Source organism: Balaenoptera acutorostrata, chromosome 3 (genome assembly GCF_949987535.1).
Source record: "Balaenoptera acutorostrata chromosome 3, mBalAcu1.1, whole genome shotgun sequence".
NCBI classification, from domain to species: domain Eukaryota; kingdom Metazoa; phylum Chordata; class Mammalia; order Artiodactyla; family Balaenopteridae; genus Balaenoptera; species Balaenoptera acutorostrata.
The window spans coordinates 156821967-156836090 of NC_080066.1; the positions used below are offsets into that span (position 1 = coordinate 156821967).

The 14124-nt window shown below is 42.5% G+C and overlaps 1 protein-coding gene across 10 annotated transcripts in view; it reads left to right on the plus strand.

Moving 5' to 3' along the window:
- The window catches only part of NRXN3 (neurexin 3), a 1648091-nt gene that overhangs the window by 473629 nt on the left and 1160338 nt on the right, over nucleotides 1-14124 (plus strand). For all 10 annotated transcript variants that reach the window (XM_057543493.1, XM_057543494.1, XM_057543495.1 and 7 more), the window contains exon 6: nucleotides 6799-7237. In XM_057543493.1, coding sequence (XP_057399476.1) covers nucleotides 6799-7237 — 439 coding nt within the window. The remainder of the gene's footprint in view (nucleotides 1-6798; nucleotides 7238-14124) is intronic.

Below are 14124 nucleotides of genomic sequence, written 5' to 3' on the forward strand. Positions count from 1 at the left end.
ACAAATTAAACCATAGATCAGAAACTATAAACTGGTAGTCTTTGGTGATATCCAGCTTTCAGATATGTTTTGTTTGACCCACAGAGTGTTGGATCACACAGCCTTTTTAAAATTTAATTAATTGCCAACATTTCTACTACTGGTTTCAACTTTATCTGGAGTCTTTTTGGCTTTTATTTTGAACCCTAGAACTTAGACATTTTTTGGCTCCTGCCTTGCAAGTCTGAAACTCAATTCCCATTTTGTATTTCTGGTGCTTAGTTTTTATCTTTGGCAGATCCTGACCACTGTGAACAGAATATAAAGCATGAAAAGGGTGGTGTCGCTGCTCTGCAGCAGTGGGGACTCTGGGCCCCAGGTTGGATGTCAGCTGTAGCTCATCAGGCAGTTAGTTTACTGATCCCTGTTAGAAAGACCGGAGATGTAGATGTGGCCCCGGCCATGCCAAACATTAGCTTCTTCTGACTTTGGAAGCTAGGAGGCCCATCTGCTGCCCCATTTGTGCTTGAACTTCACGGTTGGAATTTGGTCAGTGGAACACTGTGATAGATAATGATGTTAATGCTAATGAATCCTAAATCTGTGCAAGTGCACGGTGTGTGTGTGAGAGACGGAATAGCTACCATTAGGCATTTTCACATATTATAAATGCCACATTAGGCAATTATATAATTTTTAATTCTTATTTTAACTTCAGAATTTGTTAAATCCAGAGTCTGTCACTAGTCTCTTGAGCTGACAGCTGGCTTAGAACTTAGCCTCCGAGGCAATCTTTCCATTCTAATGACTCCATGCCAGGCTATCCTGTCTGGTGATCTAGTTATGGCTTCTCAAAGAGACTAACAAAATTAATAGTGATAACTACCATTTATTGAATGCTTATGAAGTGCCAGAAACTGCTAAAGTACTTTTTATTATTATTATTATTATTATTTTTTTAAACATCTTTATTGAAGTATAATTGCCTTACAATGGTGTGTTAGCTTCTGCTTTATAACAAAGTGAATCAGTTATACACATACAATATGTTCCCATATCTCTTCCCTCTTGCATCTCCCTCCCTCCCACCCTCCCCATCCCACCCCTCTAGGTGGTCACAAAGCACCGAGCTGATCTCCCTGTGCTATGTGGCTGCTTCCCACTAGCTATCTATTTTACATTTGGTAGTGTATATATGTCCATGACACTCTCTCACCCTGTCACATCTCACCCCACCCCCTCCCCGTATCCTCAAGTCCATTCTCTAGTAGGTCTGCGTCTTTATTCTAAAGTACTTTTATATATGATCATATTATCTCATTTATTTCTTAAAACCCTGTGAAGTGAGACTTGTTACCTATAGTCTACAGGTGAAGAACCTGAGGCTGAGGCACCTTAACTGTTGTCCAAAGGGTGGAACAGGACTCAGACCCCACTTAGGGCGGCTGTGAAGTCCGTGATCTTAACCACTACCCTGTGCTGCCACTTGAGCCCAACATCTAATTTAATGAAGATATGAGCATTTATTAAGCACCTGTACAACTAGGTGCTGTTTCAGATTTTAAAAGCTGTAATGTGTATTTTTTGCTAATAAGGTGTTTGAGGTTTGCTTAAAAGATAAGACCTGTGCTTATTCAAAGATAACAAGGTTGAGTGTTTTGAGTGACAAATGAGCGGAGCAGATAATTCACAGGAAAGAAAATCACAGCCAACCAGAGTCATCAGTTGCCTGAAGGACTGAGGGGAAGTGGTGGAGAGAAAGTAGGATGTGTGATTCTGTGGCAACCCCAGAAGCAAGATTCTTTCACAGGGCTTATTTATTTACCCTGAGTAGGAATGTCACTTGATAAGAAGATTAGCCACCCCCCCCCCCCCCCCCCCCGTTTATCTAGAAGCTGCACCATCCTGTAAGCTGAAGAGAATAAGCTCATTTTGTTATTATCTATTGTCGAAGGATTAAGTTGGGGTGGGGAACAAATCTTTGTCTTTTGCTTGTTGTATGTAAACTGCTGCACACATAGGTGTAAAGTTGACAGGCTTTATTGGGATTTGTTGTCAACACTGTTCCACATCAAGGCCCCCTGACACTGGCTTTTTGCCACCGTTCTGTTTCGTCTGGCCTAGATACTCCAGAGAATGTCCCCCAGTGTCCTGACTTCAGATATCCTCCACTGACCTGGATCAGGTGCTCAGACATCAAGTCACAGGCCTATAAATCATGGTCCCATAAGCCGATCTAGTGGTTTTTATTGAAATTGCCCTTTGTGTAGACACATAGAGGATTAAAGGTGCTTTAAAAACAAGAGAAAGGAAAGGCCAGGTGGTAAACCTTCTCTTCCTGGAAAGGAGAAACAGTACCAAGAGGCCATCTGGACACTGCGGGGCACACACACTCCCCCATTCCTTCTGGATCCCTTGCTGAAGTGCATAGGAATGTGGCATTTACAGCAGAATTTGTGGACATAACGTTCTCAGAAAGCTGAGAACAGGGTGTCCTGGGATAAGATGGAAGAGGGAGAAAAATACTCCTGTGAACTGGGACTGTCTCTACCCCTTAAATTCACTCTCATGGACCTGCCATATTCCTCGAGCACCATGGAAGAGTTTAACATGAAAAAGCACATCTTGTAGATTAGAACAGCCTCTCCTTTTCCAGTCAGGCTTAGTGGTTTGGCCAGTAAGGCAGACAGCTTCATCCTAGGCAGGCAATGTAAGAATTCTAAGTTTATCAAATGGTGGGCATCAGTAACAACCAGAGTCGTCAGAGAGGGCCTGGAATAGGTTTGGATGTAGATCCTGGTGAAGGGGCACCATTAGAGGCTGGAGACCAGAGGAGGGCACTGTAGGCTGGGAAACCTACAAGGTGAGCAAGTATGTAGAAGTTCTAATACTGAGTTCACACAGAGGCCTCCAAGTTGCCTTGGAGTGGGGAGGAGTAGGGATCCGATAGAGAGGAGAGACCAGGTATGAAGGGCTTAGCACCTCTGCATGGAGCTGGGTGTGTTTTATGTGCCTGACTTAAGAGGTTTCTGCTTTGTGGGTAGGCATGTGCTACCAGAGAGCTTAGAAATTGCCACCTCTGGAGGATGGCCTTGCCCCCATGCAGTCAGAGAGATCTGGGTTCAAGTCCTGGTTATGCACTCAAGGGGCTATATGATCTTGGGCAAGTACCTATCACCTCTGAGCTTCTTTTCTGCAAAATGATGCTAATGCTACCTATTTCACTTCCTTAATTTGGATGATACACATTCGAGTTTTTATTAAGTGTCTGGCACACAGTAGGCTCTCAATAGGTGGTAGCTGTTTTCATTGTATTGTTCATGTTGTCATGGCTTGCCTTACTCCTGGTATTGTTCCTGTGTGCCTCTGTATCAAAGATTAGGGAGACATACAAGAATTGTTCTGAGAGGGTCTGTCCTAACCCTGAGACTCTGTCCCCAGCTATTTTACTGTCTGGCCTTCTAAGCATGAGCTGCAAGTCCAAACAGCAGCTTTATAAGCCCAAGGTTGGGGTGGTCAGACCTGCTTGTCACTCTCGGTGACTCTGCCTCTGTGCCTCCCAGGTTGTGTGCCATCTCCCGTGGGGAGCTGTTACCACTCTGTCTTTACTTGCTCCTTGTTGGGGCCATTGTCAGCCAAGGCTGCTTTCTGTCACTTGCTGCCACATCTCTTCCTAGTTCAGTTATCGGGGGTGGGGGTGGGGGGGCGTTCATTTAGATGAAAGTCTGAATTTATAGAAAATACTATACCAGATACTAATTTGCCTTGTAAGGGGGTCCAGCAGGGTTTCTTGCCACGACGCTCTGCCCAAAGTACTACTACACTTCTTCATGGCCATGCCGTGGTCTTGCACTGGGCAGGGGTGTAGGGGGGGGAAGGTGAAGATGCCAGCCATGGAATTTCTCAACTGAGTATCACTGGGCTACAAGACCCCTGCCCCCCTGTCCCTTTCTTATTGGTAGGAGGTCCTCAGAAGAGCATCAGTCCAGGCCCCTGTCCGTTTCCAGCAGTACCCCAATACTGCTGGAAACCAAGGTATACTCTTGCTTGTTCCTAGGTTTGTGTACCATTGAGGATTTTCTATGTTCTACCATGTATAATATCCCATTTAATCTTGATAACTGCCTTGGGGGGTGAGGAAGGGAGCAGTTTCTAGAATAGGTATTGAGTCTCCTGCCTTTGGAAATAAATAAAATGGGACTCAAAGAGGTTACTCAGCCATCAGTGGGAAAGGTGTGGAAACTGCGTATAAACAGACAAGTAATTTCAGGGCCATGGAGTAGATAGAGAGCTCATTTTCAAATAGCTTCTGAGAGAAGTCTTTGTCTGGCAGTTTCTGGCCCAGATTCTCTTGTCTGTCTCTCCAGAAATCTGCATTCTAGTTATTCACTGTGTGTCCCAGTCTTGGTCATATACCCATTTCACAGAAGAGTTCCTCCTCATAGGACACTGCATCCTTTTAGCCTTTTTTCTTTTTATCCTTCTGCCTCCTGTAGGGATGTTTGAGCTCTTTCTTCACTTATAGTTCAATGAAGCCAAGCCTTAGTCTGTCCCTTTGGGATGAGCTATTGTTCTACATTAATAATTAACCTTTACAAGAGCTCTGGTCGTAGGCATTTAACCCAGATTCAGAGAAAGTTGAAGTTTGGTTATGACAGAGAGATCTCACATGTTGGGGAGTGGGAGTTAGAAAGGAGAAGCTGCGTCATTAAACTTCTATCGTTTGTTTTCTCGTTTAGTCACTTGAGTGTTTGCCTAAGGATCTTGCAGTTTTTCCCCTTTGCACGTGGTCAGTCCAGTAGAGCTAAGATGAGAAATTTAGCTTTTGAGTTGGGAAGATGAATATGCATGATTTTCTATGTATTATTAAAGATGAGCTTCATGGGTGCTGGTAGTAACTGTTGTTGTTCTGAGTGTCCACAAGTGGTAAAGCACATGGACTCCGGAGCCTAACTCTCTTGGTTCAAGTCCTGCTCTGCCACTTACCGGCCGTGTGACCATGGGCTGGTTCCTTAACTACTCTCCATGTCTGTTTCTGCATCTGTAAAATGGGGGAATGACGGTAGGTATCTCAAATGGGTGTTGTCAGGATCTAATGGGATGCTAGGCTTCAGATCCTTAGCACAGTGCCTGGTAGTAGGTGCTCAGTAAATATTAGCATTGTTATTATTTTCAGTGTTGTTGACTATGGTTACACCCATGGTGAAGGTCATCTAGTAGGTGAGACATTTTCAATTCTTTGTTGTTAGTTAGATATTTAAAAGGCAAATATCTCTGCTTGCTTCTCTCCTGGTGTTGGAGAGAAGGGAAGCAGTTCTACAGCTGGATGTTAGGGATTAAATGGTATATACTGGAATGACTCATCCAATTAACTTTTTATCACTGAGATGGAATGTAAGACTTTAGCACTTAAGTCTTGTTGCTTTGTTGAAAATGGAGAGGATAAGACAGCCTTCCCTGTGGAAGGGATAAAATGAGTTAACAGCCACGACAGCCACCCCCAAATAGCTGAGATTTTTATGCCCATACCATGTGCCATTTCTAAGTGCTTTACATGTATTAACTCATTTCATCCTTAAGAAATAGTCTAGTCCTATATTCACATTTTCAGAGGAGGAAGCAGACCCAAGTAAGTTAAATAACTTTGAAGTTCACACGGCTTAGAAGTACTGGATGTGGGATTTGAACCTAAATGGGGGTCCTCATCTAGAATTTGAATAAGGCAATGTGAAGGACCTAGCAACGTGGTTTGCATAACCAATACTCAAATGCTAGCCGCTTTGCCTTCTGTTTTTGCTTGTTTATTATTATAGTATGGATGTGACATTGCATAGAGATCAGAGGACCAAGACCTATCCAAGGGTACTGCATCAAAATTCAGTTCTAATAACAGCAAAACCTTTTTGAAATTCTGATCTTGGGGAACAAGATTAATCCCTGCTTTTATATGTATTATACCGGGTTTAGAAAGTCATAATAAGTTTTTAAAAATTTTTTAGGGTGTTTCATTCTCTCACTGTGTGTATATAGAGGACATGTGCAATTGTGCAAAAAAATATAGATTTCCTTCTCCACCAACGCTTAACACTCAATCATCTTCTTTAAAAAGAAAAACAATACAACAGGGTAGAGTGAAAAGTAAGTCTCCCTCCACTCCTGAATATTAATCCCACAAATCCTCTCCCCAGTGACAATTTTATAGTTTCTTGTGTTTCCTTCCAAAAATGTTTTACGCATTTACAAGCATATATACATGTAACACACACTTCCCAACACACACACTCTTTGCACAATGATAGCATAATGCACGCTGTCCTGTTCCTTACTAATTTCACTTAATGTTACTCAGGGTATCTATGTCAAAACTGGGAGTACTACCTTGTTTATTAGGGCTGCATAATGTTCCATTTTAAAGATGTCCAGTCTGTTACTGCTGGTCATTTAGGTTGTTTCTGGTCCTTTACTGAGGACATTTCAGTAAATATCTCTGTAGGTAAGTATTTGTGTCTGTGCAACTCAGTCTCTTTTGGTTTCTACTTGCAAGCTTATATTGTTTAACTTTGTGACAATGCAAAAAATTGGCCAGAAGGAAACAGAGAAAAGGAATATAATGGAAATACAGGGGCTTATTCAGGGCTTGTGGGCACGTCAGAGGTCTGTGCAGATGCTTTTTCAAGTGCCGTGTCTCGTGTTTCTCATTGTTTCAGACTGTTGTGTCCTGAAGCTTCGTTTTGGGCCTTTTTCCTGGGAGCCCAGTGAGCGATGGACGGTTACTATTTGCAAGGTTGATTCACGTGGCACTTGTTTGGCTTTTGACAGGTTGTTTATAAGAATAATGACATCCGTCTGGAGCTGTCTCGCTTGGCCAGAATTGGGGACACCAAGATGAAAATCTATGGTGAGGTTGTATTCAAGTGTGAGAATGTGGCCACACTGGACCCCATCAACTTTGAGACCCCGGAGGCTTACATCAGCTTGCCCAAATGGAACACCAAACGCATGGGCTCTATCTCCTTTGACTTTCGCACCACTGAGCCCAACGGCCTGATCCTCTTCACTCACGGCAAGCCCCAAGAGAGGAAGGATGCTCGGAGCCAGAAGAACACCAAGGTGGATTTCTTTGCCGTGGAACTCCTCGATGGCAACCTGTACCTACTGCTTGACATGGGCTCAGGCACCATTAAAGTGAAAGCCACTCAGAAGAAAGCCAACGATGGGGAATGGTACCATGTGGACATTCAGCGAGATGGCAGATCAGGTAGGAAGAAGCAGGGTGTGTGACTGAGACTAGGGGAAAGCTTCTGCTTCCGTATATTTTTTATTTTAGTTTTTGACTTGTTTGCTTGTTGATTCTTTTGCTGTTCTGCTTAATGCTTGTTATATGATTATGTAAGATTATGTTTCTGAACCAGACACCTGTCTCATCGCCCCTGTCACTCACTGCTATCACTGATGGTCTCAGTGATAGCTCCAAGACCCTGGGGCTAAGGATGGTTTTACAAGAATCATTTCCACTGCTACCAAAGTGACTGTCATGTCACTTGTGTGGTGTTTTTTTTCCCTCTTTATTCTCCTTTTTCCATCACCATGGAAACCAATTGTGACATCACAGATGCTGCATTATGTGATTACTCTGTAGGATAAGCTGCACTGTGCAAGAGTTTATGCAGTGATACACCCGTCAATAATTGGCAAGAGTCATATTGCAGGGAAAAATTATGACAAGAAAGGAAAAGGCAAATTGATTTTTCCTAAAGTCATGTTCAATTTAAAGCCTTCCTTTGGTGTGAAAGCCTATATTTCACTCTTCGCTCAGACCTTACTAACTCTCCCTGCCTCTTCGTAACCTTTTACATTGGGTTTAAATGGCTTTGTTTGTTTCTGCAGCCGCAGACCAAACAAGCTAGCCCCAGGCCGTACATAGCCACTCTGGAATAGTAACAAAGCGGGGCGGGGTGGAAGGAAACACAAATAGAGAGTCTGAGGCTTTTGAATGCCTGAACAGTCTGCCTCACTTTCTGTGGACATGTGGCAATGAAGGTCACATTCTGTGCCATCAGAAAGGGCATTTCACCCAGAGTAGTAATTAGAGCATTTGAATTTCACACTTATTTCCTGATTCTCCATTTAGGTAGTATCGTACTCAATAATGGTCTTGGCTATATTTTCCATATTTTTAAGGATTTACTCTCCTGGTAAACACAAAAATGTCTTCCTTTTAGACATTTTTGCGTTTGGCCAACAATAGAAAGCAATAGGTTCCCCTAAAAGGCTGTAGCCACTAATGGCTGAGCTTGCGGGGATGGCTTTTCTGCATAATTCCAGAGCTAGAGTGGTGGCGGAGATGAGCAATGTTGCCCTTAGGTAAGGAGCTGGTTGGGTTCTGTGCAGAGGGCAGACAGGTGGCAGATTGCAGACCTGGATGGTTTATTGCCCAGCAGGATGCCTTATCAATTGCCTGAAATTTGATCAGAACCAAGAGGCTTCAAATTAAATGTGCTTGTTGGGCAAGAATGAACATTTTGTTCTTTTTTAAGAGAAAAATACACAAAAAATAATTTCTGAGGCCAAATCTTTTGAAGTTTATCCATTAAAAAATGTCAGCAGGGGCAGAGAGCTAGAAAGCTGTCTCAGAATTACAAGGGACACACTCCTGTTGGTTTTTAAGACTATGCGTTTTGGGTCTCTGGAGTTCGGACATGGTTGACAGGTTTCATGATTGACTAACCTAGACCTTGGCACAGCTTAAATGTCACCTATCTGTGTCACAGGCAGGCTAGAACATGTAAAACCGCCACATGTCTGTTTCTGATATTCTCAACACTAATTGCTTTTTCAAGTAGGGCAGTTATTTTGTTTTGTTAGAACCATCAGTAGACCCATTTTTTGACAAATAAGTTTGGATTACAGAAGCCTTAAATTTTATACCTGGGTGCTATGGCATTGGCTAATACTTTGAAATACTGATAAATTTGATCAAAGCCTATAAAAATTTACTGAGTAAACAAATAGTTGTCAAGTAAAAGCAGCATAACAAAATTTTAATATGATATACTAAACTTCATTTCTTCATGAGGATATTTTCTGGTATGTTCTTGCAGACCTGTATGAAAATGACTAGTTATAAAAACACAAGTGTATCTAATTGTGGTACCTCCTTCCCTGCTCATCCTGAAGAATATGACTGAGAGGTGATCTCAGGAAACTTTCATCTTCATTCCCCAGCTGAGGGACTGATTCTCAAAACAGTTGTGGTCCCACACTCAGACGATGAATTTTCCTCAGGATGTATTTTAAGGGTCCACTATTTAAATCAGTTCGGGTACCGTTCTTATTTGGCAATAGATGTTCCTCCCTGTTAGTTGGTGATCAGATTAACTCTGTGGACGTGTGGTGGGTAAAGAAAGCAAAACTGCAAGAGAGAAGAAAAGTACCCAAGCCTCAACTTCCTCATTTGTGAAATAGAGGAAATACGAATGCCTACCTCACAGGATTGTTTTGAGGATTGAGTCCAGAAAAGCATAGAAAGTACTAAAAATGGTGGCTGGGACATTTTTATTGTTACGTAGGTTTTTGAAAGATTGAAAAGCAAAAAGGCAAAGCAGATTTCTCCAGGAGAAAACTTCCAGGGAAGAGTAGGGGGAAGCACGCCCAGCTGAACCCTCCAGCGACCCCGCATGCTCTTTCTACTCTTCTACCCCTGGGTTGACTTTGTGATTTGGAGTGTACGTCACTTTCTTGATCTCATTTGATCTTCTAGGCCCTTCAGACTGTCCCCTGTCATAGCTGAGGGAATTGAGACTCACATAAGTGAAAGCTGGCTGATGGATGGCCCAGTTACCTTGGTACCAATAAAGCACTTTAAGAATACTAAATTTCTAAAATTTCTGGCATGAAGTTTAGATATCACTCTGATTTAACAGTTTAGGAAACTGAGCTGTTGAGGAAATTGAGGGGTTCAGTGACTGGTACAGGGTCAGAAAAACTAGAATCCCTGTTCCCAAGTTCCCAGGTCAGGCTCCAGGGTTATATCTTCTGTGATTTCATGTGCCTGGTCTAGCTCTGATCTCATCTCTTGTTGACTTCCTCTGGCCTCCTGTACCCTAACCACACTCCTGCCTGTCCCAGGGCCTTTGTAGGTGCCATTCCCTGTGCCGGGCATATTCTCCCCCTGGGACTTGGCATGGTTGGATCCTTCTCAACATCCTGGTTTTAGCTTACCTCTCACCTGCTTAGAGAAGCCTTTATCGACCGTACAGTTTAAAGTTGAACCTGTGGGCTGCTGTAGCACCCATTTTACTCTCTTCCTCCCACTCGTCATTTTCCAATTTCTATTTATTGGGTGATTTGTTTATTTTCTGTTCCTCTGCTGTGGAACATCAGCTCCACGAGAGGAGGCACACCTATCGAGTTCATGTATGTGTCTAGAACTATACTAGAGACAGAACAGGTGTTCAATACATGTGTGTTACATGAGTACATAAAGAAACATGTTCCGAAGATGACGGAGGAGTAAGACGTGGAGATCACCTTCCTCCCCACAAATACATCAGAAATACATCTACATGTGGAACAACTCCTACAGAACACCTACTGAATGCTGGTAGAAGACCTCAGACTTCCGAAAAGAAGGCAGAGCACTGCCTAAACAAGCTCCAGAGACGGGTGTGAGCCGCGGCTATCAGCGCAGACACCAGAGACAGGCATGAAATGCTAATGCTGCTGCTGTAGCCATCAAGGAGCCTGTGTGCAAGCACAGTTCACTATCCACACCCCCCCAGGAGCCTGTACAACACGCCACTGCCAGGGCCCTGTGATCCAGGGACAACTTCCCCGGGAGAACACACGGCGTGCCTCAGGCTGTTGCAATGTCACGCTGGCCTCTGCCACTGCAGGCTCGCCCCACATTCCAAGTATAACAACCGTACCCCTCCCTCCCCCGGGGCCTGAGTGAGCCAGAGCCCCCTAATCAGCCTCTGCTTTAACCCCCTCCTGTCTGGGCAGGAACAGATGCCTGAGGTCGATCTACACGCAGAGGTGGGGCCACAACCAAAGCTGAAGCCCAGGAGCTGTGCAAACAAAGAAGAGAAAGGGAAATTTCTCTGTGCAGCCTCAGGAGCAGCGGATTAAATCTCCACAATCAACTTGATGTACCCTGCATCTCTGGAATACCTGAATAGACAACGAATCATCCCAAAATTGAGGCGGTGGACTTTGGGAGCAAATGTAGACTTGGGGTTTGCTGTCTGTGACTGATTTGTTACTGATTTTTATGTTTATCTTAGTATAGATTTTAGCGCTTGTTATCATTGGTGGATTTGTTTATTGGTTTGGTTGCTCTCCTTTTTTTCTTTCCTTTTTTTCCCTTTGTTTTTATTATTACGTTTTTATTTTAATAATTTTTTAAAATTTATTATTTTTTTTTCTTTCCTTTCTTCTCCCTTTTCTTCTGAGCCTTGTAGCTGACAGGGTCTTGGTGCTTCAGCCTGGTGTAAGGCCTGAGCCTCTGAGGTGGGAGGGCGAGTTCAGGACATTGGTCCACCAGAGACCTCCAGGCCCCACGTAATATCAGTTGGCGAGAGCTCTCCCAGAGACCTCCGTCTCAACACTAAGACCCAGCTCGACCCAATGGCTAGCAAGCTCCAGTGCCGGACGCCCCATGCTAAACAACTAGCAAGATGGGAACACAACCCCACCCATTAGCAGAGAGGCTGCCTAAAGTCATACTAAGTTCACAGGCACCCCAAAACACACCACCAGATGTGGCCCTGTCCACCAGAAAGACAAGTTCCAGCCCCACCCCCCAGAACACAGGCACCAGTCCTCTCCACCAAGAAGCCTACACAAGCCACTGAACCAACCTCCCCCACTGGGGGCAGACACCAAAAACAGCGGGAACTACGAACCTGCAGCCTGTGAAAAGGAGACCCCAAACACAGTAAGTTAAACAAAATGAGAAAACAGAGAAATATGCGGCAGATGAAGGAGCAAGATAAAAACCCACCAGACCAAACAAATGAAGAAGAAATAGGGAGTCTACCTGAAAAAGAATTCAGAGTAATGATAGTAAAGATGATCCAAAATCTTGGAAATAGAATGGAGAAAATACAAGAAATGTTTAACAAGGACCTAGAACTAAAGAGCAAACAAACAATGATGAACAACACAATAAATGAAATTAAAAAATCTCTAGAAGGAATCAATAGCAGAATAACTGAGGCAGAAGAATGGATAAGTGACCTGGAAGATAAAATAGTGGAAAAACTGCCACAGCAGAATAAAGAAAAAAGAAAGAAAAGAATTGAGGACAGTCTCAGAGACCTCTAGGACAACATTAAACACACCAACACTCGAATTATAGGGGTCCCAGAAGAAGAAGAGAAAAAGAAAGGGTCTGAGAAAATATTTGAAGAGATTATAGTTGAAAACGTCCCTAACATGGGAAAGGAAATAGTCAATCAAGTCCAGGAAGCACAGAGAGTCCCATACAGGATTAATCCAAGGAGAAACACACCAAGACACAAATTAATCAAACTATCAGAAATTAAATACAAAGAAAAAATATTAAAAGCAGCAAGGGAAAAACAACAAATAACACACAAGGGAATCCCCATAAGGTTAACAGCTGATCTTTCAGCAGAAAATCTGCAAGCCAGAAGGGAGTGGCAGGACATACTTAAAGTGACGAAGGAGAAAAACCTACAACCAAGATTACTCTACCCAGCAAGGATCTCATTCAGATTCGACAGAGAAATGAAAACCTTTACAGACAAGCAAATGCTAAGAGAATTCAGCACCACCAAACCAGCTTTACAACAAATGCTAAAGGAACTTCTCTAGGCAGGAAACACGAGAGAAGGAAAAGACCTACAATAACAAACCCAAAACAATTAAGAAAATGCTAACAGGAACATACATATCAATAACTACCTTAAATGTAAATGGATTAAATGCTCCAACCAAAAGACACAGACTGGCTGAATGGATACAAAGACAAGACCCATATACATGCTGTCTACAAGAGACCCACTTCAGACCTAGGGACACATGCAGACTGAAAGTGAGGGGATGGAAAAAGATATTCCATGCAAATGGAAATCAAAAGAAAGCTGGAGTAGCAATTCTCATGTCAGACAAAATAGACTTTAAAATAAAGACTATTACAAGAGACAAAGAAGGACGCTACATAATGATCAAGGGATCAATTCAAGAAGAAGATATAACAATTGTAAATATTTATGCACCCAACATTGGAGCATCTCAGTACTTAAGGCAAATGTAACAGCCATAAAAGGGGAAACCGACAGTAACACAATCATAGTAGGGGACTTTAACACCCCACTTTCACCAATGGGCAGATCATCCAAAATGAAAATAAATAGGGAAACACAAGCTTTAAAGTACACATTAAACAAGATGGACTTAATTGATATTTATAGGACAGTCCTTCCAAAAACAACAGAATACATTTTCTTCTCAAGTGCTCATGGAACATTCTCCAGCATAGATCATATCTTGGGTCACAAATCAAGCCTTGGTAAATTTAAGAAAATTGAAATCATATCAAGTATCTTTTCCGACCACAATGCTATGAGACTAGATATCAATTACAGGAAAAAGAAAACTGTAAAAAATGCAAACACATGGAGGCTAAACAGTATGCTACTAAATAACCAAGAGATCACTGAAGAAATCAAAGAGGAAATCAAAAAATACCTAGAAACAAATGACAATGAAAACATGGCAACCTAAAACCTATGGGATGCAGAAAAAGCAGTTCTAAGAGGGAAGTTTATAGCAATACAATCCTACCTCAAGAAACAAGAAACATCTCAAATAAACAACCTAACCTTACGCCTAAAGCAATTAGAGAAAGAAGAACAAAAAAACCCCAAAGTTAGCAGAAGGAAAGAAATCATAAAGATCAGATCAGAAATAAATGAAAAAGAAATGAAGGAAACAATAGCAAAGATCAATAAAACTAAAAGCTGGTTCTTTGAGAAGGTAAACAAAATTGATAAACCATTAGCCAGACTCATCAGGAAAAAAAGGGAGAAGACTCAACAGAATTAGAAATGAAAAAGGAGAAGTAACAACTGACACTGCAGAAATACAAAGCATCATGAGAGTTACTACAAGCAAATA